The sequence below is a fragment of the Drosophila tropicalis genome, unplaced genomic scaffold, assembly GCF_018151085.1.
Source record: "Drosophila tropicalis isolate 14030-0801.00 unplaced genomic scaffold, ASM1815108v1 contig_769, whole genome shotgun sequence".
Lineage (NCBI taxonomy): Eukaryota > Metazoa > Arthropoda > Insecta > Diptera > Drosophilidae > Drosophila > Drosophila tropicalis.
Genome location: NW_027173256.1, coordinates 227,481 through 253,007, shown reverse-complemented (window position 1 = coordinate 253,007; position 25,527 = coordinate 227,481). Strand labels below are relative to the sequence as shown.

The window sequence follows — 25,527 nt, the reverse complement described above, 5'->3', positions numbered from 1 at the left end:
TTTTGATCAACGTTTTTTCCTTTTTTGTCTTTGGTCACACCTCAATTTGGTTTCGACGATTCCACCAGTCAATCATTTTATTAAGTTAATTTAATTTGTAAATTTTGCTACAAATCATATAAAAATGAATTGTTAAACGAATAAAACCGAAACACCTGCCCGAGAAGAGTTAGCGATGCGGGCACTGGCCACTAACCAATAGCAGTAGCATCAGCAGGAGCCATAGCATGCCAATCAAAAGAAGAAACCGAATGACTTGGAGGCCTTCCCGTTCCCATTCAGATTCAGATTCAGGTGGTTCCAAGCGAGACAGAGTCAGAGCCAGAGGCGAACAAGTGGTTTAGTGAAGTTCAATTAAACTCAATTAAGCGCACAGATCAAAGGCAACTAAGAAACAAAAGCAAAACTAAACGCAGTCGCCAAGAAAACAATTTTTTTGACAAAATTCCGCGCCTAACGTGTTCTAGCGGTGGTGGTGGAGGGATTGGAGGTTGTGGTGGTGCTGGCGGTGGTTGTTGTGGTCCAATCCATGGACATAGGCATAATTGGTCTGATTGGCAAGACAGGCAGCAGCACAAGCAGCGGGGTCACTGGAGCACCCCCAATGACAATACGATGGCACAATTTACACTGTGAGTACGCAAAAAAAGCTAAATTAGAGCTACCCTAAGGGGAAAAACGGGCGGTGTAGTGTATAAATTTGGGTCAATTTACAAGAAGGGGGGGCCAATGGGTGTGGCGGTGGAGAGGGTCAAAGAATCAAATTCCCCCTTAAGCTCTTTAGGCTTTTGTTTATCTATTGTTGGTGGCGGCGCGTAATATTATGCAAGTGAAATCGTCGCACGTCAGCTTTTTGTATCCGACTCCGATACTCTTTAAGTCAGAGGGGAACTTAGTAACACACTTGTCCTCGTCATTGACTTGTAAAAGAGTGATTTTCCTAAAAATTATTTGTCATTCTAGTAATTGGTGCATTTTATGTATTGTTATTAGCAAATTGTCAAAATAAAACATATTGCATTTTTTTGTTTAATCAAATTATCCAATCCCCCTATTAGCCAGTCCATTCATGGGTTACGCATGCCTGAATTTTTTAGCGAAAGCTTCATATCATAAATTAACTATGTATGTACATATATACTTATACATAATCCAAGACAAGCCATATATGGAAACAAGGGGAAACTTGATCGGTTTCAATAGTTCCCACAATTTGCAATAAAAAATAAACACAAATCGTTAGAAACTATTATGAATGCATTTGTCCATCGTTTGTAAGAGATCTTTTCCTACTGGGGCTAGATTTCTTTGTATTTGTCGTGTATCTTCTCCTCACTAATGCAGAAATCATGAAAATCAAAAACTAACATTTATTTTGTGGTATCTTTGCTTGCTTGCTTGCCAACGCCTCCGCCGATGCCCTGCCTCTGTTTTTGTGTCTGTGCCTGCCGCCTGCGACTTGGTCGTGTCTATGGCATTGTCTATGCGCTGTCGTCTCCATCGCATCGCAACGTCTTTGTCTTGCCCAATTAGCTACAATAAACACAGTTCACCGCCCAGTAGTAACGACAGCAAACGATTGGACTGTGAACATGTGCCTTTGTGTTCCGTTAACGATGTGCAGCTAAGATTTCTGGTGCCCGATGACTTGACCGAGGTGAGGATAATTCACCAATAAATTCAGTTTTAAAATATATATATGTATTTGCTCTTTTGCTGCAGGTCCGCCAGCTATGCCAGGAATGGTTTCCCATCGATTATCCACTATCATGGTATGAGGATATTACCTCAAGTACGCGTTTCTTTGCTTTAGCCGCTGTATATAATCTGGCCATAATTGGTTTAATTGTTGCCGAAATCAAACCGTATCGAAATGTTAATAAGGAGGTAATAGCCAATATGAGTGATAGTGATGAATTGTACACCAGGCTGAGCGGTTTTCACATGCAGGATAAAGGCATATTGCCCGACTCGATGGGACGTCATGCGGACGTTGGCTACATACTGTCACTGGGCGTGCATAGGTCGCATCGACGGAATGGTATTGGTTCACTCTTGCTAGATGCCCTGATGAATCACCTGACGACTGTCGAACGGCATTCGGTGAAGGCCATCTTCCTACACACACTGACCACAAATCAACCTGCCATATTTTTCTACGAGAAGAGAAGGTGAGTGTGATGTGATGTGGGGCCAGATTCCGTTTAATATTAGCCTCTGAAACATTTGGTTGGCGTGCCCAAAGTCCATTAATTCCCCTAAACCGAAACCCAACCAACAATCACATCAATTTCATTTTTGTTTCAGATTCACGCTACACTCGTTCCTGCCCTACTACTACAACATACGGGGCAAGGGCAAGGACGGCTTCACCTATGTGACCTATATAAATGGCGGCCATCCACCTTGGACCTTATTATATCCTTTTACAAAATGCTTTTACTGTTTCGCTTTGTTAATTTTTCTTTTTATGGTTTCCTTGTACTTTTTGGTTGCCCTCTTAACTCTCTGCCACACAGATCACATCAAGCACTATGCTTCCAAGGTGGGACACACCAGCAGCCTTTGCGTATGGATGGCATCGCGTGTCCAGTCGGTGGTGCGTTGGTTATACCATAAGCTCTTGACACGATTTAATTTTATTGAATGAATGAGCCAACTTGATAGAGGAAGGAAAATAGAAGGCATCGGCGACAGAGCAAACGCACACACACACATTCATTCACACATACATACAGCAAAAGAGACATCCTTCCGATTAATGAAAAATGTTTATGATAAGTGTTAGGAGCATTATATCATTCTGTTAACCATACACGCACCACTCCACACACCCACCCACGCACTCATACACACACATAAACAGAACTCACACTGTCATTGTAAATGTTAGACCACCAAACCATAGAATCATTTCGTTTTTATATATATATATATATTAAAAAAGAGGGAAAAAAACAGCAACAAGTTAAATTGAAAAAAAATGAAACGAATTAACAACAAACATAAGTCGAAAGTTGTAAAAAGAAAAAACAAACAAAAAACATTTTTATACCTGTATTATTACGTTTTAAAAACATATTTTCCGTTCACTGCTGTAAATAATTGTCCGAAGTTATTTTTTTCTTCGCTATTTTTGTATTGTTTTAAATGCTGTGGCTTCTTCAGTGATTTTGATACGACTTCTTTATGTTCTTTATGTTCCCTGTCAACTACCTATATATGTATATATTTATATGTATAGTGTGTATGTTTACCTAAAATTTCATTATTTCTACGCACAAGACAAGTCATTTAGTTAGTTTAGAGAGAACACAAGAAAGAAATAATAATAATAAACACAAAAAACAAACGAAATATATATAAGATGCTCATGCTTTAATGCTTAATTTATATGCACGCAAATAGCTCGCAACTGAAAGATCAACAAGAAACGGCAAACACATATGTCTATAGTATTGATACACGTATATCTATATACATATGTGCTTGTGTAACAAAAGGCATAATGATATATAAAAAAAGAAAGGAAAACCTCTGTTTGCTATTTCTATAGTATTTTGTAAAAGTATTTTATAAATGAAAACAAACACAAACCTATAATTGTTTCGCAGCTAATTCATATTATTTTAGACACAATTTATTTAGCAAATTGTAATATTTTTTAAAATAAAAACAAAACACAACTTGTAAAGTTATAAATAACTTTTCCTTGTATTTGGAATGAAATATTTAAGAAGAGAGAAAGTATCTGATACTTTGCACTTGCCGTGAATAAAGCTAGGAAAAAGTTGGCCATTTTTCATTGAAGATATATTGACTCATATTTTACACATTTGAGAATTTGATAAATTGATAATGTAAATAATTTACGACAACCAACATATACTATTGGTTTGGCGGTTTCCATTGGAAAGTCGTTTTCCATGATGTTGAAAATAAAAAAAGAAAAATGAGAAACCATATATGTACATATGTATGTACGTATTTATCTTGTTATATTTTAAGCTCTTACTCTATTTTGTTAAGTATACAAAAAAAAAAGGTTTCTATTTTTTAAAATCGGCGTGCTTGGCCAACAGTCTGAGAAGTACTTGGCGCTGTTGTGGCTGGTTTTGTTGGATCCTCTAGGACACGCACCATCATCGAAGATTTGGGACCAGTGCACCACGTAATGCCATGCTCATCGATTACAAACGTCTCCAAAGTAACTTGGAAGTGTCCGCCACTAGAAATGGGCAGCAGAAAACTGCCCGATAGAAAGTCACGCTGTGGCTTAACTATCTGATTAAGGGTGACGGTATCGCTGGTCGGTGGCTTCATGTCTGCTGTGGTTGAGCGCGGCGGAGGCGTTATCAGCTGCGACGTGAGACTTAGTTGGACAGTGTCAACTCGACGGAAATGCTTCTGTTGCTTGCTAAAGTGCTGAAGAACGCCCTCCACTTTGATAACCAAATTGCTGCCCGACTGTACATTGACCGGCTCTGTGGAACTGCGTGGCTGTGGACTAACCGATAGTTTGATTTGTGTTGATTGTAGGATTTGGAAGAAGTAGCGTGGTAGGCATAATGGCGTCTTGGTGATTATCTCAATTTGGGCAATTATCACTTCTAGATGGCGATTGCTAATTGTTTTGGGCATCTCTTGGGGTAGATTCTTTTGCATTTGCTCCATGCGCTGGCAACTGGAAGCAAAATATCGTGTCTCCGGATGATTACCAGTGGTAAGAAAGACAGGCGGTTCTGGGGGCGTGGCATAACAAATCGATTCAATAATGTGAGCAAAGAAAGCACACTGGAACTCAGAAACCTCAAGGAATTCCAAAGTGACGTTATCAGCGTCAAAGGATGATCTATAGAGGCGAGCATACGTCTCTTCGCAGGCCTTCACGGCCTTGACCAGCTTTCGGAGCTGATTGGTTACATGTCCGAACTTTTGTAAATAATCCCGAGAATTCTGAGCCAGACTGCCAGCAATGGCCGGCGGTGGCACAATGACCTGGGCATTTTTCACGGTCACAGCCAGATGAAGCGTCTGCAGATATTGAGCTCTTATCTTGAGAAACTCCAACTGGAATGTGCAAGGATGCTGGGGCGATGAACACGCCCGCATGCTGGCCAATGCTTGCTGGTAAAGATTACTTGCCCCCTCCAAACGTCGCATCAGTGGAATCAAGGGCTGTGGCGCCTCCTTAGGAGCATAGTTATCCCTCATGTGATTATACTCCAGGCCATAATTGAGTATACATTCGGCCTGGGATATTTGCGACAGAGCCACAAGAAAGTAGTGCATGTGATCGCTGATCACCATCTGTGAGATCTTTGTATAGATATGGGCAGCCACATAGTGGTGGCCATAACGACTTGCCGTTCGTGCAATCCTGTACAAGGTCCAACAATTGAGACGTTCCAGGCACTTTTCAAAACAATTCACCACCTTTTGGGGCAGATAGCAACCCATAGTGCTCTGCAAGACCAGGGCACTGAGAATCTCTACAGTACGTAATTGTTGCTCTCCGGCCTCCGGCGTTTCCATATCAATCAGTTTGTTTAGTTTGCAGAGAATCAATGGCAGGCGCGAGAGCATAGGATTCACTTTGGGCGGCGCCGGCTCATCTGTGTCCATAGCTTCTGGTACATTCAATCCCTCCGAAGTGGCGAAGGCATATTTACGCAACTGGAAATGCTCACAGAGTCCAACGAGAGCTTCGCAAATAAGTTCCGAATTGGCTGGAGGATATTGGACATTATCACCCAGTGTATTAGTCACCATCTCAATGAAATCTGATCCGAATTCCGCATTGGCTTGTGTTATTCTAATTCCATAGGCCAGAACTCGTCTCAGGTCACGGGTGCAGTCTGCTCGCCGGGCCGTACACAATAGCAGACCCTCCATATGCAAATTTACCATGTGCAGAATATCGTCCACATTGATTTGATTATCACGACGCTTCAAACCGAAGGCCGCCAGGGCCGATAGCACAGCCATGGCTTGTGTGGCGGTGGTATAATCATCCAACTTGCTGATACACTCCAGACACACTCGCAACAAGGCAGCACGATGCTCCCTGAGTAATTGCTGGCATGTGAGTGGACACTCGCTAAGCTTCAGCAATATGGAGAGAAACAGAAACTGTTCCTGGGCATTGGTGCAGGCATCGAATTTGACAATTAGCTCTCCAATAGCCGGCTTGGGCCAAGCGTGAACGCTCTGCTTTCCGGCCAACTCGTTAAACGAACGAAGCACCTGAATGCGCACTGGTGTCCGCAGATCTTGCATAAAATTGAGAAGCACATCCAGTTGGCCAGGTACACCCACCAGGGTGCGAGCTGACAACTGTGTAAGTGTATCAATGATGGCAACCACAAAACTTTGGGCCGGATATTTTGGCAACAGATCCAGACACAGTTTGCTTACCAGTGCCGCCGTATTAGCATCATGGTGCATATGCCGCAACACGGGAATCAGAAGTAGCTTCATGGGCACAGGTACTTGAAGCGACTCAATCATATCCGAGATTTTGGCACACATACTGATGGCAAAGGAGCTCGACTGGGCGGCAAAGCAACTGCTGGCATAGATGGCCGCTTCCACTTCGACCGTATCGTGACTATCCAGGGCACGGCGAATGGCATGATGAACCTGTTGCTTTTCGGGTATAACGCGAGACACGGCACCCAGGGTGCGTAGAAGCAGTGCACGAGCTACCGGATCATTAGAGTGCATCACCATAAAGATGCGTCGCACAAAGTTATCAATGTTGAGAATCTTGTCCAAATGATTCTCGCTTTGCTGGCACACACGTAGCACCCAGAAGCGCAGGAGATTCGAACCGCTCACAAAAAACTCGGCCAGCTTAATGAACGATGAGTTGATTAGAATCGGAAACGGGTACTTCTCAAAGAGGCGTGGGAAGCGTACAATTGCCTCGCACTGAATACCCTGTTTGGCGCTCCGTAGGCCTTTATCCAGCTCCATGAGCACCGCATTGGAGTCATGCTCATTTTCGTTGAGAAAGGACTCATTGAAGGTGCTAACGCGGGTGCCAGTTAAATGTGACATTTTTACCTAATCCTTCACTATTCACTATTGGGCTTCCTTTTTACTGGTTTTACAATATTCAAAAGTATTTCGTAAACAATAAAAAAAAAATCACACCGGCTTGGAATCAGTGTGACCGTATGCCCGCATAAAAAAATATCAAATTAGTTGGACATTTTCATTGTTGTTATTGGCAAGTGGGCAGTTCAAAGTTAAATGCTTGTGAAATTGTTGTATTTTGAATTCTTGTATTATGTTTGTTTTAGTTAAAGGTTGGTAGATGGACGTGGTAAATAGTTAAATACTCATTTTCTAATATCGAAATGCATTCCCTACAGCTGAAGAGAAATTTGTTTTGTTACCCATCAAGAAATTTTACACAGTAGGACGACTTTCCACTGATTTGATACTTAAAGATGACCTTAGTATAAGCCGCACTCATGTTCGGCTCCATCTACCTCAAACGGGGACGGATCAGGAGCTAAGAATAGAGGATCTTGGCTCCAAATATGGGACATTCCTAAACGCTGACATTGCCAAAAACAAAAAAATGGAAGCCAAGGTATTAATGCCGGTGAAAGTGGGCTCATCAGTTCGATTCGGAGCCATGTCCAGTATTTGGCATGTTACCCAGTTAAATCTGGTAACGGCCACATCGTCGCTTACGCGTCCCCAAATACAGGAACTTGAGCAATTGCTTAAGCCTTTGGGCGGGTCTGTGGTTCAAAACTGGACAAATGAATGCAATTACTTGACCATGAATGAAGCTTCAGTGACATTGAAGCTTCTGCACGCTCTGCTAGATCATACTCCAATAGTTACATGTTCTTTTTGGCGTGATCTGCTCCAAGCTGCTCGATGCGTTCATGTCACAGATGGATGGCCCCAACCGCAGGACTATCAGCCAACCAATATAGATGTTAAGTGGCGCCCAGAACGAACCAAATTGTTTGAGGGCAAAACATTTGTCTTTATGAACCGCAAACACTTTGATATGTACGGTTTGGTGGTCCAAAAGGCGGGCGGTGCCTGCAAGGATCTTATCTCTGGAGTACGCAAAACTTTTCTAACGAAAAAGGATGTGATTGTCATCCAATATGTGCCATCGACACAATCACAGGCCACAGAGACTATTAACAGTATCCAGGGTAAATGCCGCTAACATATATTTTTTTAAATTATTTACCTCGGAGTAATTGTCTTTGGTTTTTTACACTTCTAGAAATTTTGGAGCAGGCCGGATTACGAATAATCCAAGAATACGAAATCGGCATGGCCCTAATAAATTGCTCAACCAAGGAGTTTTGCAATCCAGCTCACAGTCTTGTTTTTGATTCCATGCCCCCAGCGGAATCCATGACCTCATCTCTGGCAGCCAGTTCATCGATCATTGTACCTAGCACCGAACAGGCCCAGGGATCTAAATGTAACGTAAATAAAGGTACAGTCGAGGTGGTGATCTCGGAATCGGATGACGAAGGTGACAAACCACAATTAAAGTCAAAACGACCAAAGAGAATCACAGCCACAAGTACCCAGAAGGCTGTGCGTAAACGTAATCCATCACAGTTTGTTGATTCACCCGACGAAGATGAGCCCAAAAAACAGACGTCACAAATTACGAGAAAACGAAAGATCTCTGATAATTGTGCTAGTTTGGTGAATTCTCCTGATGAGGATAAAAGTGTTAGCAAACCCAAAAAGCAAAAATCGAATAATATTATGTTTGTTGATTCCTCCTCGGATAATGATGATACTGAGGACAAAAAAAAGATATCAGTGCCACCTCATAAAAAGACACAAAAAACTAAAGCAAAGGAGCCAGCTCTAGCAGAGAATTTAGAGAAAAAAACAAGGGTTTCCCCCGCCCAACCAAGACGTTCTCCTCCATCCGTGAAGACAACAAAACAGGAGCCTGAGAAACAACCTAACTTAATTGCGCCACAAGAGTCTAATGAAAGTCATAGTGATGAGGAGAACCTTTTCCAATTTAAAACCACAAAAATAAATAATTTGCCTGCTGTAAAAGAAAAGCCCGTCGAGCAGCCACCTCCTCGTATTAGTGTCCGTAACTTTTTAGAAAAGTCTCAGAATGTTCAGCTCGTCGAGGCTTCCGAGCGTCATCATCAGGCCCAACCAGCTTCACAATCAAAATCGCGCAAGCGCCTACGCTTAGAGCTCTTAAATGAAAGCGACAGTGGCAATGAAGACAATTTATTTGACTTTGGTGACAGCAAGAAACAGAAGCGAAATACAATGCAGAGTGTAAGCGGAGATGATTCTAATGATGATGGTCTCTTTAATTTTCAAACTAAAACTGGAGCCGATCAGAGCAGCCATAATAAACAAGGGGATCAGGATTCCATATGCACCGAACCATTTGTACCCAATGCAAAGGTCGAGGTGAAGACATCAAAGTATGTGGTGCCCCAGCCACAGCTAAAGTCACGTGTAGTTAATGTCAGTGGCTGGTTATCGTGTGGCGGGCCACACGATAAACTCAAGCTTGAAACAAATCAAAGCCTTGAAAGTAAATCACTTCCAGCAGATACTTTACTTAAAGTAAAGCACGAGATTGGAATGGGTATAAAGCAAGAAATGGTCGATGATACTACAAATGCATGGGTTCTCTCGATGAAGGATAGCATTCAGGTGCAAATGTGTAGCTTAAATATCAGCTCACGTTTCCATGAAGCGGTGGATGCCACTGCCAACGAAGTTTCGACAATCGACAAGTACACTGGCCGCAAAAACTTTAAGAAATTTGTCAGGGTAAGTAGCAGTAATTAATGAAAATGAGTGAGATAGCAGCATCCTGCAGTGCCGTCGTGTGCTGGATAATTAAGGGGGATTCAAATGAAATGAACTTACATTTGGTCCAGGTTCTTCATTTTCCTTCCTTCCTTGGAGCGTGTATAAAAACCAGTTAATCCTATGAGAAATTTTAGATATTGCAATCACATTAATCGTTTATTTTTCCCCCTAGAAATCCAATCTGCATCCGCAGAAGCGTATTTTGGAAATGAAGCGACTGCAATTGGCCGACGGCATGGTAGCTCCCGTCTAACACTGATAATTCTCAACATTACTTTGAATTTTTCTTTAATGTTTTATGTTTTTATTTTGCTGCTAATAAACTTACGAAAAATGGTTAAAGCCTTTTTGTTCTCTTTGGCTTGAAGTTTGTTTTGAAAAAGCGTTCGAGCCGTTAACCATTCGTTTTTGGGTATGCTCTTGGTCACACAAATGGCAGGTACTGGGCTCTGGTTACGAGCTTTCGATTCTCGAGCTATAAATCGCTTGACATCCTCTATTGTGGCTAACGTATCCACATCGAATTCTGTCTGATTCTTGGGCTTTCTTGCATGAACCTCTGACTTGCGTTCAATCACAGTGCCCACATCAGATTTAATTTCCTGCTTGGCTTTCTCTACTTTGGTGATCAACGGCGGAGGTTTGAGTAAAACAGTCGAGGAAGGAGTAGCACTAGCTGGGTCATCTTGTTTCAGCTTTGCCTTGATCACACTTAATTGCGCTGGGAGTTCATACATCTTAGGCAGAAATTTGTGATTCTCCACTAAAGGAAAGTTCGACACTTGTGGCCTCAATTTGTTATAAAGGGTCACACATTTATTACTTTGAAGGGAGCTCAGTTTGTTGATCTTGGCCACGGCTGCCATGAGCAGTGTAAGAAATTCCATGAAAAAATTGTTTCGCAGCATTTGAGCGAAATAATTGGCAGCTCCCAAACAGCAATCGCGTATGCGCTCCTGCAGATGGTAGTAGGCTAACAACCGTACCAAAATATACTCAAAACTGCTGCGTGTGGGCAAATCTCCTGCCAATTCGTTATCACATATGTCAGGTAGAGCACTGCGAAAATGTTCTAACTCACGGGGCAAGTCCAAACGCAGTAGACGGCATAGGGCAGCATTTAGTTTGCATAGATCCCGAAACCCGGGCATATTATGAAACGAGTTCTTTCGACGCGCCATAAGACGGCCAATCATAGCAGCCGTCTCCGAAAACTCTGTTGCATCGGGCGTTGTCAACTGTTGCAAGTACCTGTTAATGGCCACAAAGATGTGCTTGGCTGTCAGGGTGGAAAAAGAGGGTCGACTGTAAAGATTATTTCTAGTCCTCGTTTGCTGGACTTACCAAACTTCGTATTCTTCACCTGTATGTTTACCAGCGGTGGTTTCTTCAATTCAAAATCATTCCAAAAACTTAAATTTCCGCTTTCACATGCCATGCTTAACAACGTATTTTAGAGATGTGCAAACATTCTCTTTACCTGCCACAGCTGTTTCGCCGTGTTTCGATAGGCAGTCGAAAATCTATTAAATATAAAAGCAGGAATATTCGGCTGCTCTGGTAGCCGAATATTGTATTCTAAACTGTATTTGTTCTATAAAATCAAGAAATATTGTAAGCTCAAAAATATTTTAGTGTATGTATGAGTATCCAAAATTCGTCATTTGGCAACACTATCTCACAATTGAACAGCTATTTTAACCCGAAACAGCTACTTTCAGATGTCCGTAAAGTTAGCGACGATGTTAAACTCGAGTTAACGACGGTCCTCTGTTAACCCTCTGTTAACTTTTTTGCAATTTTTAATTTTTCATTTTTTCTTTATTTACTAACTTTTTCGGATGGAATGAACTTTTATTTTGTTAAGCAAAGCAAAATCAATTGATTTAACTAGTTTTTGGGGGTTTTAAAAAGTTCTTAGTATTAAAAATTTGCACTGGAAAAATCGGCTCCCCACATTTTGGAGCATAGCTCCACTCAGGGTCAGCATCAAGCAATGCACTATACGCCAAAATGAGCGCCACATATTCAAGAATGTCTCCAGAAAGTTTTATTAACATCTACTGAGCAGTTTTTGAGAAAATCGCTTATCAGTGGAGCAACCCATGATTTTGCCCCATACAAAAATCGTAAATAAAATTACATTCATATTTGAGCTCGAATATCTCGGCCCAGAGCCAGCATCAAGCAATGCACGGTAGCTTGTTCGATTGGGGGATATTTCAAGAGTGTCTCATAAAAGTTTTATCAACATCTACTGAGCGGTTTTTAAGAAAAAGCCCCAAAAGTGTGGGTGCCTTTTTGTGTGCAAATTTATTGATAAGGCTGGCGCGAGCTCCGGAACTGGAACCAGTTGTCGGAACCAATGAACCAGTAAACTTAGCACTAACAAGTTCTAAGGGCCCAATCGAATTGGCTGCCCTCTCTGAAAATCGTCGTTATCTCTCCCAGCCAGGATCAAGAAATGCACGGTATCTCATTCGATTGGGCATAAAATTGTCTATATATGGGCGAAGTTTAATCAAAATCTGCTGAGCAGTTTTTGAGAAATTCGCAAAAGAAAATTGAAAAATTTTGAAGATGGCAGTTGGTACATATCGATATGAAAAGGCACGTTGATCGATGTATTTCATCGTATTGGCTGCCCTCTCTGAAAATCGTCGTTATCTCTCCTAGCCAGGATCAAGAAATGCACGGTATCTCATTCGATTGGGCATAAAATTGTCTATATATGCAGCAGATTTTGATTAAACTTCGCCCATATATAGACAATTTTATGCCCAATCGAATGAGATACCGTGCATTTCTTGATCCTGGCTGGGAGAGATAACGACGATTTTCAGAGAGGGCAGCCAATTCGATTGGGCCCTTAGAACTTGTTAGTGCTAAGTTTACTGGTTCATTGGTTCCGACAACTGGTTCCAGTTCCGGAGCTCGCGCCAGCCTTATCAATAAATTTGCACACAAAAAGGCACCCACACTTTTGGGGCTTTTTCTTAAAAACCGCTCAGTAGATGTTGATAAAACTTTTATGAGACACTCTTGAAATATCCCCCAATCGAACAAGCTACCGTGCATTGCTTGATGCTGGCTCTGGGCCGAGATATTCGAGCTCAAATATGAATGTAATTTTATTTACGATTTTTGTATGGGGCAAAATCATGGGTTGCTCCACTGATAAGCGATTTTCTCAAAAACTGCTCAGTAGATGTTAATAAAACTTTCTGGAGACATTCTTGAATATGTGGCGCTCATTTTTGCGTATAGTGCATTGCTTGATGCTGACCCTGAGTGGAGCTATGCTCCAAAATGTGGGGAGCCGATTTTTCCAGTGCAAATTTTTAATACTAAGAACTTTTAAAACCCCCAAAAACTAGTTAAATCAATTGATTTTGCTTTGCTTAACAAAATAAAAGTTCATTCCATCCGAAAAAGTTAGTAAATAAAGAAAAAATGAAAAATTAAAAATTGCAAAAAAGTTAACAGAGGGTTAACAGAGGACCGTCGTTAACTCGAGTTTAACATCGTCGCTAACTTTACGGACATTACTTTCAGCTATAGTCCCGCTAAAAACATAAATTTTCTTTTGTTAACTACACAAAAACTACGAAATATATCGCCAAGGCGCACCTGAGGTTGTGCTCGTGGAATTTTTCTCTTTTGTTTGATACCAAATTTATGTAGTTTAAGCGCGTTTTATATTAAGTATAAAACCATTTGTCCAATGAAGACTTCGAACCCTTGCGAAAGAAACTAGTATTTCTGGCGCCACTTTGATTTTGCTCAGCAAAACTGAGCATTTAATTAAAAGATAAGCAAACTTATAAATATAGACTTTAATATAATTGCCTATCAGCTACAAATTAGGTTTTAATTAGCATTTATAGATAATACGTGATAGTTAAACCAATTTCAATGAAATGCCAAAAGTTTATTAATAAATTGCTTTTTTTAAAACTTTGTTGCAGTTAATGTCTATTTTATATACATATCCGGCGTTCAGCAATTTACCAAAGCAAAGATGACAAAAAAAAATATCAAAGAAGCTAACTTCGGCTGCCGAAGTTTATATACCCTTCAGTCCTTGCCCAAATTCGTTTTCTGTATCAATGCACAGACAAACCCCCCCCAAATATAATTTTCATTTCTTCTTCTTCGCCGTGCTGCGAATGGCACGCATACACATACAGTTTAAGTAGCGTTACGTCTGTGTGTGTATATATTGACTGTAGCTTGTGTTATATTTATCCGATCTGATTGAAATTCGGGATCTGGTGTTTTATATAGAAAACTATCATATCAGTAAATTTCATAGAGATACTCCAATTTCTTTATCTATGATTCTTTTAGAACTATATGATATAGTGGTCCGATCCTGACAATTTTCATACTTTACCTGCTCCGGGCTATAAGTAGCTCAATCATCCCGATAGCTCTTAAGATGGCGGCGTGATGTTTATTTGCACAGACGGACGGACGGACAGACAGAAGGACATGGCTATGTCGCCTCAGCTTCTCATGCTGATCAAGAATATATATAGTTTATGGGGTCGGAAACGTCTCCTTCTGTGCGTTACAAACATCTGACCAATTTTATAATATCCTCTGTAAGGGTATACAAAATAAGGAAATTTTTAATAATTTTGAATTTTTATTGGAGAATCTTAAATGTTTCCAAGTGACGGCCATTAATTATAAGGCACATTATCATTTTACATAGAAAAAATGTCTACATTTTTAAAGTACCAATAATATTATAGAAGTCTCCATTCTTATCTGTGCCACCTAAGCGACATAGATGAACTTGGTTGCACTGGGCGTTGCCAAAATCGAAATTGCCCCAACGCTTTAAAATCTCACTAGCATCGAAACGAGGTGGGATTCTTTTTTTGAGCTCCTTGTTGTAGCGATTTTTAATCAAAGTACAATACAGGGTTTTCCTAATTTTCCTATTGTACAGATCAAAGCTATTAAAATGCGACACGCATTTTTTGACAAACTGCTCTAGTTGAGGCGCCTCAACAAGTGCGCAAACTTTTCGGGTATATTGCGGATCTCCTGGATGCAAGATTATGCCTTTCATTCGCATATCCAAGGGTAAAGCCGAATCGTTTAGAAACTGTCTACAATTTTGTAATTCCTCAACCACTTGCTGTTCGTCCTCATCGATAAGGGTAAAGGAACAAATTGTTATTTTTAAGAAGTTATCCCATTGGTATAATGATTCATCAATATCCTTAAGTTCGGCTCCCATAACGCATTTCTAAAAAGTGTATAAATGTTAAGGTCAAGTAATCATAATGCATGAATGTTTTGAGTGTACCTTAAACTCCAAATATCTCTGCTTCACTTCAGACACATTTAGGGGAATCACCAGTAAATGTGTGGGCCTGGTGATGGAACGCACATGGTCAATAACCTTGCGTATCTCACTTTCTGCGACTTGGATATGATCACGTTTATTGCTTTTAATAAGCCAAATATTGTCTTTGGCAAGAGGATTTTGGATGGCAGCTCTGCTTACTTCACGAATTCGTCTTATGGTCTGGTGACCTGTTCCAATCAAATGTTTAGTAAATGCTCTACAAACGAAAGAGGTGTAATCTTTAATAACTTTATAACTTGAATTGACTTATGTACCTCGGTATGTGTAAAACTAATTTGTATCCACCTCCGGGCATCTCTTCAATGTTATCTTTGTTGTCTGCATCTTCTTTTAATTCTTGACACTTTTGCAAATTCATATTAGACTTGTACTTTCTTATATTAGTCTGACGCACAAATAAATGGGAATAAAGATGCAAAAATTCGACAAAATGAATATTACATACATATATGTATGTATGTATGTGTGTCGATATTTTTATAGAAAATACTGGCAGATCAAGCTTTAAACTGTTGCTCAAATTTTCAAATGTTTACTATTACTACTCGAGATTTCAGTGTTGAAAAGTGGATTAAAAATATTAATTTTCTTTTGTTAATTACTCAAAAACTACGAAATAAATCGCCAAGGCGCACCTGAGGTCGTGCTCATGCAATTTTTCTCTTTCGTTTGATACCAAAATTATGTAGTTTAAGCGCGTTTTGGGCCCGAGTAGAAATAGTAAACATTTACCCTATTTGAAATTCATTGACTGAACTTTTATCAGTTATCTACTGCGATAAGGCACAGTCTATAGGTAGTGAATTTTTACAAAGTTATATTTTAAAATATCTGCAACATCGTGACAAAACACAGAAAATAAGAAATAGTAATGAAATAATTCATTAAACACAACATTACTCAAATAATATGAGTTTATTTATAGATTGCTTTTTTGTTTACAAGTTTTTTTCACAGTGTCAAAGCATAGATTTTAACATCCCATTTCCAGAACCAGGTATCATAGCCAATTATGGTGAAGGCAACGTTATTCTTTCCAAGCCCTCCCGAAGTAAGGTAGCAATCAGCATCGGTAGTCGACTGAATGACCACAATGTTTACATTGGTCACTGCTTTTCCTTCTTTAGCATATTGGACATTAAGCGTAGGCACGGAAGGAGCTCCAAAGTACATGAGTTCCGAAACGGTTTCATAAACCAGATTATCATCTATAAACATAATTATTTGGTTAATTGTTAAATTTTGTTGAATGCTTTGCAATAATGATTACTGGTTATGCGAGTTCCCAGTTGCCAGTTCAGCTGATAGGCATCTAGGGCACGATTGACACCGTCGGTCTTGGTTGTATTCCCACGATTCAATTGGATGGCATTTGGGTTATCCTTCAAGAACTTCCCCGCCTCAGAAGGGCTAATGAATGTCAACGAATAGGCCGGAAAAATATCTTTCTCTTCAGGAACTATGGCAGCCTGTGTGAGAGCCACACAAGCGGTGAATAACAGCAGTGTTTTCAGCGACATGACGAAATCGGTTTTGATTGAAAGTGTCAATTCTGTTGCCTTTTTATAAGCAGTTTCTTATCACAAATGAACGAAATTTCTCTGCCCACAAAGAAATGAAAGTTTCAATGCGTAAATGGGTATTGTATAATCGGTCAAGATACTTAGGTAAATAGCATAAAAAAACAAATTGAGCCATAAAATTTATTTTCACACGCACATGGTCTAAAGTGTTAGAGCTTAAGATATACAGAATTATAATATCTAAGTTTCAGCTTGTTATGTGACTATTACCTAGATGTAAAGCTTATGGATTAGAATACAAACAATTATGGTAATCACGCAAACTCACCAACCTTTATAAAGACAGAAATTCAAATTTGAAAACTCCGCCAAAAAGATTTCGATAAAAAATAAATTAAATAGTCTGGCAGCAGCGTTACTCTAGAAACATTAATCAAAAACTTCGTTTGCCAACACTGACGGTATTACCGTAACAATTTCACAACTGACGACTTCGCAACACTTTGATTCCGAGTAGTCAAAGTAAATAATTACCATTATTTTTTCAGTGCACATTATTTTGTCCTAAGTTTTTTTTCGGTGTTATTTTGGACTTCGAGGTGAGCGGACGTGTGCCGAAGCAACAAGTTAATTATTAACAATTATATATTTGACCTACACTATTGCAGAATTTCTTCCGGGGGCAAGTAACGTGTGTTTGTGTGCGTGAGTCTGGCAACTGATTAGATAGCAATCAACCCAAGTTAGGAAGAGAAGGAACAAATTATGCTAGTCGGCAACACAATCAGGAATACTGCAAGGCTAGCCATTCGCAATGGAAGTGGCTACCTGTGGCAACGATCAGCACCAACAAATCTTTCGCGCACTTTCTCGCTATGCTTAGCGGTAAGGCAAAAGCAAGATGTGTAAGTAGCTACATATGTATGGTTAGCCCCGCCCCTGTTATGATGAAATTAGATGGCCAAAATCAAACTTATTGTATGCAATACATTTTGCAGAGTTAGCGTAACCTTTGTACGCGCCAATGGTGATAAAATTAAAACATCCGGAAAGGTGGGCGATTCTCTTCTGGATGTGGTGGTTAACAACAATGTGGACTTAGATGGATTCGGTGCCTGTGAGGGCACACTGACCTGCTCGACTTGCCATCTGATATTCAAGACAAACGACTATGAGAAACTGCCCGATAAGCCAGGCGATGAGGAGCTGGATATGTTGGATTTGGCCTACGAATTAACAGATACCTCACGTCTGGGATGCCAAATAACGCTATCCAAAGATATGGATGGACTGGAAGTGCACGTTCCGGCCACCATAAATGATGCACGCGCTGCGTAGAGGGGACCCCAGTACGCACACACATAGTTGTTATATTTTGTTGCTTTTTGAGTGCTATTTCAATTTAAATTGTAGATAACGTATTGCATAGATTATTTTGTTCAATGGAATCTGTTTGTAATGTATTTGTCCAACTGAAGGACGCAAAACCAGCTCAGGCGACACGGTCAAGGTGGATTTTTACATAGATTGGTTTGTTAAACATTTTAAGCTCAAAGAAAACTAGAGAAATCCATTCAAATATGTTAATATGTGTACCTAAATAAATTTACATATATTTTCGTAGCATTTTGCGTTTTATCCATAATTACATTTTATCCCATCTATGTATGAGATGATTGGGTTGCTTCAGGCAGATGGAACTTAGAAATTTAAACTGCTTTATTATATAATGAAAGCCTTTAAGTAACCACGCATAAGGAATCATCCTGCCAATACGTTCATTGGTGCTCGAATAATTTCACATGGCCATTAAGAATTTCGCATTTTGTTTGAGCAATTTCGACATATATCAACAACCACTTGATTATTGATAAAAGTAAATTGCTGATTGTGCATTTGTTGTTGTGTTTTTTTTTTTTTTGATTTTATTATTTCGCTGCTATCAAATAAAGTAATAAATAAATAATTTAATATATACATTTGCTATATTAACTTATTTTTAACGATTTTTCTGTTTTTCCAATTTTTGTTGCATTTAACATTTAATGTGTAATCTTGTTATATTAAATTTTTTCCTTTTTGTTTTGTTGTTTTTTTTTTAATAATTTTTGTTTTCATATATTTAGAAGTTTTTAATTATGATTATATGTATATAACTGAAACTTAACAAGTCTGACAATGGGGGAAAATTATTACGCCACAATTCCGTTTATTTCGTTAGACGCCAAAGGAAAAGTTGCTATTAATCAACTTTCCAATAAGCAGAAGTAACAAAAAAAAAAAAAAAAAAAAAAAAAAAAATACTACACACATTTAGATAATAGAAGTTCAATAAATAACCGACAAATAGAAATAAATAAATAGTTAAGCAGAAGCTTATTGGGATAGGTGCTGGTAGAATTGGTGTTTGGTTGGTGAGGTGCTGGATGGTTGAGGATGAAGTGCACATAAAACTGATTTGGTTTTCTGTTCACGCCGTTCGTCGTCATCGTCCCACGTCGTCCCTGTCGTTGTAGTCGTAGGCGTCCTTCGTTGTTGTCCTTGTTGTCGCTGTCCTTCTCAGTCGATGCTGAAATAATGATGATGATTCAATAGTGGATACCAATCAATTAGTTGACATATGCCATGCCGGCTCCCTTGCGATCAAAGTGACGCACACGCACAAAGAGGAAGGCGGCGACTAGAGAGGCCACAGCCAGGACAAGTAGTAACATAACCAGGCCACCAACAAAGCTCGGCACCGACATGCAAATGGTCTCGGCATCGGCGGAGCGTGCCGATTGAATAACCACCGTCTCATTGCTGGCGTTGCTGTTCAAGGCGAAATTGACATCGCCTGGCGCCACCACCTGAATGATGCGGCTGGTGTTCACGTCCGTCATCTCCTGTGCATTGCGTTTGTAGATGCGTTGAGGCTTCACCACAATGTCGATGGTGTCACGACGTCGGCGCACGCCGCGCAAATCATCCAGACCTTCAACCGAACGTGGTCTTCCACCCAGAGAGACAAGATTACCGCCAGCGCTAAGATCATCCTTACGCTTCACAGTGCTATATTGGCCAGGTTGGCCTGGTAGTGGTGGTGGAGGCAGGCCCAATTCATTGCTATTGCCCTGTGCCTGTTGGGGGCTCTGGGAGCTGGCCGGTCCGGATGGTGCTCCAGATGCTGAATCGGCTGTGGGCACTGCCGACGAAGTCTGAGCCTGGGGAGAGGGCACAACATCTGGTTGATTTTCTGAATATGCTCCAGTGGCATCGGATGCTGGATGACGTGGATCCGGGTATGCTGCTGGTGGCAATCCGCCGCCACCAAGGGCGAAATCGTTGCGTTCGTAGGCTTCTGGTGGGCCGTATTCCTCGGACAAGCCATTACCGCCCAATTGTGGTAAGCCGTATTCACCGCCTGGTAGACCAGGACCGCACTTGGGTTCGGGGCAGTTGTAGCGGCATACCTGGATCACACACTGGAAGTGCACATTCATTGAATCGGGGAACTTAAAGGCCTGGAAGTAGGCAAAACTGACAACCGAGGCGGAGGGTCCGAAGTTCTTTATCTTCTGGAATTTACTCATAATCTTTGGACGTACAACACAACCGTTCTGATCCACCAGCTGTATGGGTGCACGTTTGCCATCATGGGCCACACAATTGCGTACCAACATATCGAATTTATTCTCATCATCCTTGATGGCCAACACCATGGTCATGGTTTGTCCAATTTTCACAATGCCCGACACCTCAGAGGCCCATGGTCCCTTGCCGACTTGAATTTGCATCCAGCACTGAAGATTATCACCCAGGAAGTTGGCCGTCACGGCATGCAACATATCCACTTGGAATGGTCTAAACGTAACAGCCTTCTCATAGAAATCGTACCAAGTGCAACGCAATTTGCGTGCCTGATCCCACACCTCCTGCACGTACGGATCATACTGAATGATAATTGTGTTCTCAACATAGCTACCCGATGGAGTTGGTGCACCATAGCCGGCTGCATTATGATTTGCGGAGCTGGTCATGCCGCAACTGTTTAAGAATATCTCAAATGTGGCACTCAGATGACCAGTGCCCGGTTTCAGGTGCACACAATGGGGATCGCTATAGAAACCCTTGGAAAAGATCATGCCGTAGAAGGGACGATCGAACTCAATGTTCACTCTCATGTGTGTCTTTTCGCACTGCACCTGCAGATGCTTAATCTGCGGACTGTCATTGGTGGTGGCCAGTGGCCAGGCCTCCTCCGACAGATCGTTGGTAGCTCCAGTGCTCAGAGGTCCTTGTGGGGCGCCATAAATGGGCGCCGGTGGGCCATAGCCGGCTCTGTGTTCCAATGGCAAGGCCGCTGACTCAATGTGTGAGGCATCGCCATGTACCGAAAGATGCTGCGAAAAAAAAATCAATTAAAATCAATTGAAATCCAATGAATCAATTTGCCATTAACAAAAATTTTGGTGTTAAAGTCTCTTGGAATTCAAAATGAAGTAGGATGCCCCCACTAAATCGACTCGGCTGTGGCTAAATGCTGATCGAGTTTACGGAGTCGGAAAGGGTTCTTTCTGTGTAACAACACCTTACAGGTGCATGGTGTAAAAAGTTGAAAACGAATTGAAAATTGGTCGTCTTCCCTTTTTTTTTTTTTTGGTATTACATTACTTGTTTATGGTTGAGTTCTTTGGATTGCGGAAAGCCTAAGCATTGGTTGGTTGGATAACTACCGATTTCTTCTTTGATATCTCTTTTTATTTGTCATTCAATTTCTTGTATGTTTTTCATACGATTGCATAATCGTAATCAAAAAACAAAAATTAGTTGTCGACAGTTTTTGTTTTTGTGAAAGAAGCGTTGCGAAGCGTTGAAAATTGCTTGCAGACGACAGCTTAAAAACTAAATAAAAATGATTTTGAAATTAAATCGTTGCCAGAGCGAAGAAGCACGTTTTAAACAAATTGAAAGCATGACAGAGCTTACGGATTGCATAAGACTATAACTAACAATAAGACCCCCCCGCCACTTAGCCAACAGATTCCTCCCTTCCCCCCTCCCGCCTACGCCAAACACATCCCATTAACTGACTACCTATAGAGAGGGCCATGTGTAGGTAGCTTTCTTTTCGTTTCGTTTCTCGCTGTCTCTCTCTGTCTTTCTTTCTGGCCTATTCCCGTTTCACATTTGGTTCATAATTTTATGGCTTTTTGGCTGCACACGGGAAGCGGATGTATCTCAGGGTTGGAGAGAGACCCAACGAAAATCGAAAGTTAAAAGATGATGACGACTTTTGGTGGCTTATTTTTCAAACTCTTGTCCACGCACTGGGGTTTTTTTTTTTTGTATTGTCGTGAGATGATTTTGAGAGTGAAATGACCAAAAAGAAGTCAAAACAAATAAAGCAAACGCAACTTGGGTCGGCTTGTGCTTTTCTTTTTTTGGAGACAGATTCTGTCCATACGATATTGTTGATAGAGATATCAATTTAAGTTGATTTTCGATCGCTTAGCATTGGGGGTAATTTATCTTCTCTTTCTCTATGTGGCATTTCACTCGAAGCCGTTCAAAGACAAAGAGAGGGATGGGGGAAAAAAAAACTGGCAATAAATAAATAATAAAGCAATCTCTGTGAATTAATGTGCTATATAAACAAGAAAGTCAAAACTGGTACAAATCAGAGCATAACTGCAATTTCTTTGCCAGACAGCAAACAACATACACACACACACACACGAGCGCCAAGATGATGATGATGCCAGTTAGCCAGTTTAAGTTGAGGTTTTTCTTTGACTTGATTGCATCTCTTACACACACACACACACACCACATACATACATATATAGATAGATATGGTAGATAGTTTTTCCATCAGGTAGACTTAGTTTGATTGATGCGCTTTAAATAGCCCACAAAATGCATTTTCTGTGTGTGTGTGTGTGTGTTTGTGTTTTTAGCCATGCTTATCAATCGAAAGCGTGCTCAAAAGGCGCTAGGAAAATCAAGCGAAATTTATGGCCATTTGTGTAGGTTTTTTTTTTTTGGCTGTGATTGACAGTTATTGAAGTTTTATAACTTGAAAAAATGTTTAGCTTTCGTTTCGGACAATCCATGGCAATCGATGGGCTTCTTATTGTGTGTATATATGTACATATGTATATATCTAATTACAATGATTAACAAAGTGCCGTTTCAATGCCATTTCTTTTGCTCTCTCTCTCTCTCTCTCTCTTTCTCTAACTCCCTGTCTCTTTCTGTCTTTGTCTTTCTCTGTCTATGTGTAGATCTTATTTGTTTGCATATTGAATCTTGTAAGTCTATACCGCTATACACAATCCATCCTCATCTCGTCATCTCATCTGGCATTCACCACCAACCCATTGAACATTTATTCAAAACAAAAGAAAATAGATACAGAGCGTGGAATACAGGCAGAGGGAGAGGGTAAAAAACACTGATCACTGATTTGCATTCGAATTGATATTGATAAAACGGTAGTCGATTGAGTCGAAAGTGAACAGATCCGCTATGACTTGGGTTTGGGCTTGGAGTTTGGGGTTTGCATATAAAATCAAATGAATCTTTGCCGGAATCCCACTTATAAACTGGGCCAAATTCAGACAGACTAACTGTAATTTCTTTTTTTTCTTTCTTTCTGTTATTTTTAGTTATTTTTGTCGTTGATCTAATTGAATCAGCATTGGCTTAACTTACCTTTGTATTGAATATCAAACATAGAATTATGGCCAATAGGCAACTGCTTGGCTTCAAGTGTCCCATTTTCGTTATATATTTGGATATCTGTGTGTTTGGTAATTTTTAACCAAAACTATATATTTATGGTTCGTTGTGGTCCTCTTCCTTCCACTCTCTCCCTCTCTCTCTCTCTCTCGCTTGTTCGTCTAAAACTGCAAGAAAAGAAGAAAAAAAAGGGGAACATGGGTAAACATTTGAGGTCGTTAAGAAAAAAAAAGAAGAAGATGTTTGCATGCTTAAAGATGCAGCAGCTTACAAAAACAAAACGAGGAAAAAAAACAAACAAAAAATCAATGCAGCTTAATATAGCTAAATGCGGTTAAATATAGCTAAATGCTTAGCATATTTAGTTGGCCGCAAAAAAGCAAGCCAAATATTACGCATACGACGCATTGTGCAAAATTCCAATGCAATTTAACTTTGTGTTTACTCGCGTGTGGAATCATATTTAATTGTCGGGATTTCATCATTTACATATGTATGCGTGTATGTCGTTTTATTCATTATATAAGATGCTCAGCATCTCTTATGCAAAAGTCATAAAGAACCAAAAACAAAAAAAAAACCAATGCATTCTTTATTCAACATCACTTTGATCGCGCACTAAAAAAATTCAGAAAAAAAACGAATGGAAAATAAAATTAATAGCCGCAATTGCCAGTTGTTTTTGATCATAAATGAATGATCAAAATGACCCTCACACACATACACACACACAGACACACACTGTGGCACCCAATGGCACAGGCATGTGGAAAACTTGAGAGCTCGCTCGATCTATAGATGCAAACAGGAACCACTTTCTATTTTCACTATAACAGTATTCCGATCAACATTGCATCTAACGCCAACGCTTTTCCACACACATACACACAAACATACACACACACAGATGCATATACAGTGGCTGCACTTTATGACCAAAACCATTAAGTTTTGTTTTTCTTTTTTTTGGTCGGATCTTACTTTTTTACAGTTGCTTAACAGAGCGCCTAACAGTGTATGGATGAATGGATGGATGTATGGATGGATGAATAGATGGATGGATGGACGAGGCGCTTGTTTAATATTCGCGTTTTCCCGTTTGTTGCGCCTGCGTCTGCGTGCCGATAGAGACTGAGACTGACAGCTTTCACACAGCTCAAAGACTCCCCGGCTATGACTCTGTCTTCGACTTCGACTCCGTCTCCGACTCTGACTTCAATTCCGATTCGAGCTCGGTCTCGCTGTCTCGGATTTGAAGCTGCTGTGCTGGCTTTTGGAAAAGTAATTGGTACCACACAACGAACGAACGCATTTCACTTGCCACAGCAGAGCACAACTCAGCTCAGTTTAGCTCAGCTCAAGAGCGGTTTTTCGGCTAAATTTTTTGTTGGTGAATGGTTTTTGGTTGTTGTTGTTGTTGTTGTTGCTAGCAATTTTACTTTTACAGAGCAGAGAGCGTATTGCACTAGACGCCAGTGGGGACCTTCTCTAATGCTGCCACTGCGACTTTGACTTCGACTCCTATTCCTATGGCAGCAGTAAAAAGAGACACATGTAAATGGGTTTTTAACAAGCCTTGGCCATAAATTCGTTTTGCGGTGAAGAGAAGCTAAAACCGGCTTTGGCCAATGTTGAGCAAGTGTACCATTAACCCACTGAGACAGTAACGGACACAAAACTGGCTTCCACCAAATCGGGAGTCAAATGGGTGGGGGAGAAGACTGCAGAACACTATGCCCGATAGACAAAAAAGAGAGAGTGAGAGAGTGTGTGTGTGTGTGTGTGAGTGGAAGAGGAGAGAGGAGGGAGCACAACTGAAAAGCTTCAATGCTGTTTTGACCCTAAAGTCGTTGCCTCTACCTCGGCATTACGCAACCTAAAGAACTTCCATGAATGAGATAAACTTATTATTTTTGTGTGCTTCTTTTTATCTGTTTTTGGGTCTCTTTTTTTTTGGAGATTTTGTGTGGGTTGTTGTTGTTTCTGACCATTTAACGGTCTCTTTTGTTAAGAGCTATTTTTCCAAATCATCAAAATTTG

General features: G+C 40.4%; 6 protein-coding genes and 1 long non-coding RNA gene across 9 annotated transcripts in view; 3 read left to right on the top strand and 4 right to left on the bottom strand.

The window, feature by feature from the left end:
* The first annotated feature begins 43 nt into the window (after positions 1 to 43).
* Naa60 (N-alpha-acetyltransferase 60) lies at positions 44 to 2,743 on the top strand. 3 transcript variants are annotated; one of them, XM_068293498.1, is made up of 6 exons: positions 44 to 632; positions 1,534 to 1,657; positions 1,723 to 1,887; positions 1,951 to 2,171; positions 2,308 to 2,419; positions 2,519 to 2,743. In XM_068293498.1, exons 1-6 carry the CDS (start codon positions 616 to 618, stop codon positions 2,648 to 2,650), a joined length of 771 nt encoding a protein of 256 aa, XP_068149599.1. In that variant the 5' UTR covers positions 44 to 615; the 3' UTR covers positions 2,651 to 2,743. The 3 variants fall into 3 exon arrangements, with proteins under 3 accessions (XP_068149599.1, XP_068149598.1, XP_068149597.1); XM_068293497.1 differs by having other exon boundaries at positions 1,549 to 1,657; positions 1,723 to 2,171; XM_068293496.1 differs by having other exon boundaries at positions 1,723 to 2,171.
* Positions 2,744 to 3,981: 1,238 nt separating this feature from the next.
* defl (Integrator complex subunit 7) lies at positions 3,982 to 7,167 on the bottom strand. The gene has a single exon (XM_068293495.1). It carries the CDS (start codon positions 7,060 to 7,062, stop codon positions 4,057 to 4,059), a length of 3,006 nt encoding a protein of 1,001 aa, XP_068149596.1. The 5' UTR covers positions 7,063 to 7,167; the 3' UTR covers positions 3,982 to 4,056.
* A 66-nt stretch (positions 7,168 to 7,233) lies between these two features.
* nbs (nibrin) lies at positions 7,234 to 10,197 on the top strand. The gene is made up of 4 exons (XM_068293524.1): positions 7,234 to 7,313; positions 7,380 to 8,189; positions 8,264 to 9,813; positions 10,028 to 10,197. Exons 1-4 carry the CDS (start codon positions 7,295 to 7,297, stop codon positions 10,106 to 10,108), a joined length of 2,460 nt encoding a protein of 819 aa, XP_068149625.1. The 5' UTR covers positions 7,234 to 7,294; the 3' UTR covers positions 10,109 to 10,197.
* On the bottom strand, positions 10,137 to 11,306 carry LOC137579730 (uncharacterized). Its single transcript, XM_068293526.1, has 2 exons — positions 11,200 to 11,306; positions 10,137 to 11,134 (listed from the first exon to the last, which is right to left on the bottom strand). Exons 1-2 carry the CDS (start codon positions 11,291 to 11,293, stop codon positions 10,152 to 10,154), a joined length of 1,077 nt encoding a protein of 358 aa, XP_068149627.1. The 5' UTR covers positions 11,294 to 11,306; the 3' UTR covers positions 10,137 to 10,151.
* Positions 11,307 to 14,540: 3,234 nt separating this feature from the next.
* LOC137579761 (uncharacterized) lies at positions 14,541 to 15,665 on the bottom strand. The gene is made up of 3 exons (XR_011032886.1): positions 15,496 to 15,665; positions 15,179 to 15,437; positions 14,541 to 15,118 (listed from the first exon to the last, which is right to left on the bottom strand). It is a non-coding gene; the product is annotated as an uncharacterized lncRNA (long non-coding RNA).
* A 1,547-nt stretch (positions 15,666 to 17,212) lies between these two features.
* On the top strand, positions 17,213 to 18,387 carry Fdx2 (Ferredoxin 2). The gene is made up of 3 exons (XM_068293527.1): positions 17,213 to 17,363; positions 17,433 to 17,669; positions 17,763 to 18,387. Exons 2-3 carry the CDS (start codon positions 17,530 to 17,532, stop codon positions 18,100 to 18,102), a joined length of 480 nt encoding a protein of 159 aa, XP_068149628.1. The 5' UTR covers positions 17,213 to 17,363; positions 17,433 to 17,529; the 3' UTR covers positions 18,103 to 18,387.
* A 547-nt stretch (positions 18,388 to 18,934) lies between these two features.
* dyl (dusky-like) overlaps positions 18,935 to 25,527 on the bottom strand; it is a 75,481-nt gene continuing 68,888 nt past the window's right edge. Inside the window, exons 3-4 of the mRNA XM_068293583.1 lie at positions 23,461 to 23,654; positions 18,935 to 21,146 (exon numbers count right to left, since the gene is read on the bottom strand). Of these exons, the coding sequence (XP_068149684.1) occupies positions 19,374 to 21,146; positions 23,461 to 23,526 (1,839 nt within the window). The 5' untranslated portion in view covers positions 23,527 to 23,654 and the 3' untranslated portion in view covers positions 18,935 to 19,373. The remainder of the gene's footprint in view (positions 21,147 to 23,460; positions 23,655 to 25,527) is intronic.

What these genes read in the sequence shown, in the direction of transcription:
- Naa60 (XM_068293496.1), top strand. An exon ending in TTTTTCTACGAGAAGAGAAG is followed by an intron (nt 2,172 to 2,307) that starts GTGAGTGTGATG and finishes TTTTTGTTTCAG; the next exon opens with ATTCACGCTACACTCGTTCC. An exon ending in ATCCACCTTGGACCTTATTA is followed by an intron (nt 2,420 to 2,518) that starts TATCCTTTTACA and finishes CTCTGCCACACA; the next exon opens with GATCACATCAAGCACTATGC.
- defl (XM_068293495.1), bottom strand. Translation starts at nt 7,062, where the DNA reads ATGTCACATTTAACTGGCACCCGCGTTAGCACCTTCAATGAGTCCTTT.
- nbs (XM_068293524.1), top strand. An exon ending in GACTATTAACAGTATCCAGG is followed by an intron (nt 8,190 to 8,263) that starts GTAAATGCCGCT and finishes TTACACTTCTAG; the next exon opens with AAATTTTGGAGCAGGCCGGA. An exon ending in ACTTTAAGAAATTTGTCAGG is followed by an intron (nt 9,814 to 10,027) that starts GTAAGTAGCAGT and finishes TTTTCCCCCTAG; the next exon opens with AAATCCAATCTGCATCCGCA.
- LOC137579730 (XM_068293526.1), bottom strand. Translation starts at nt 11,293, where the DNA reads ATGGCATGTGAAAGCGGAAATTTAAGTTTTTGGAATGATTTTGAATTG. An exon ending in GGTGAAGAATACGAAGTTTG is followed by an intron (nt 11,135 to 11,199) that starts GTAAGTCCAGCA and finishes CCACCCTGACAG; the next exon opens with CCAAGCACATCTTTGTGGCC.
- Fdx2 (XM_068293527.1), top strand. Translation starts at nt 17,530, where the DNA reads ATGCTAGTCGGCAACACAATCAGGAATACTGCAAGGCTAGCCATTCGC. An exon ending in GTAAGGCAAAAGCAAGATGT is followed by an intron (nt 17,670 to 17,762) that starts GTAAGTAGCTAC and finishes TACATTTTGCAG; the next exon opens with AGTTAGCGTAACCTTTGTAC.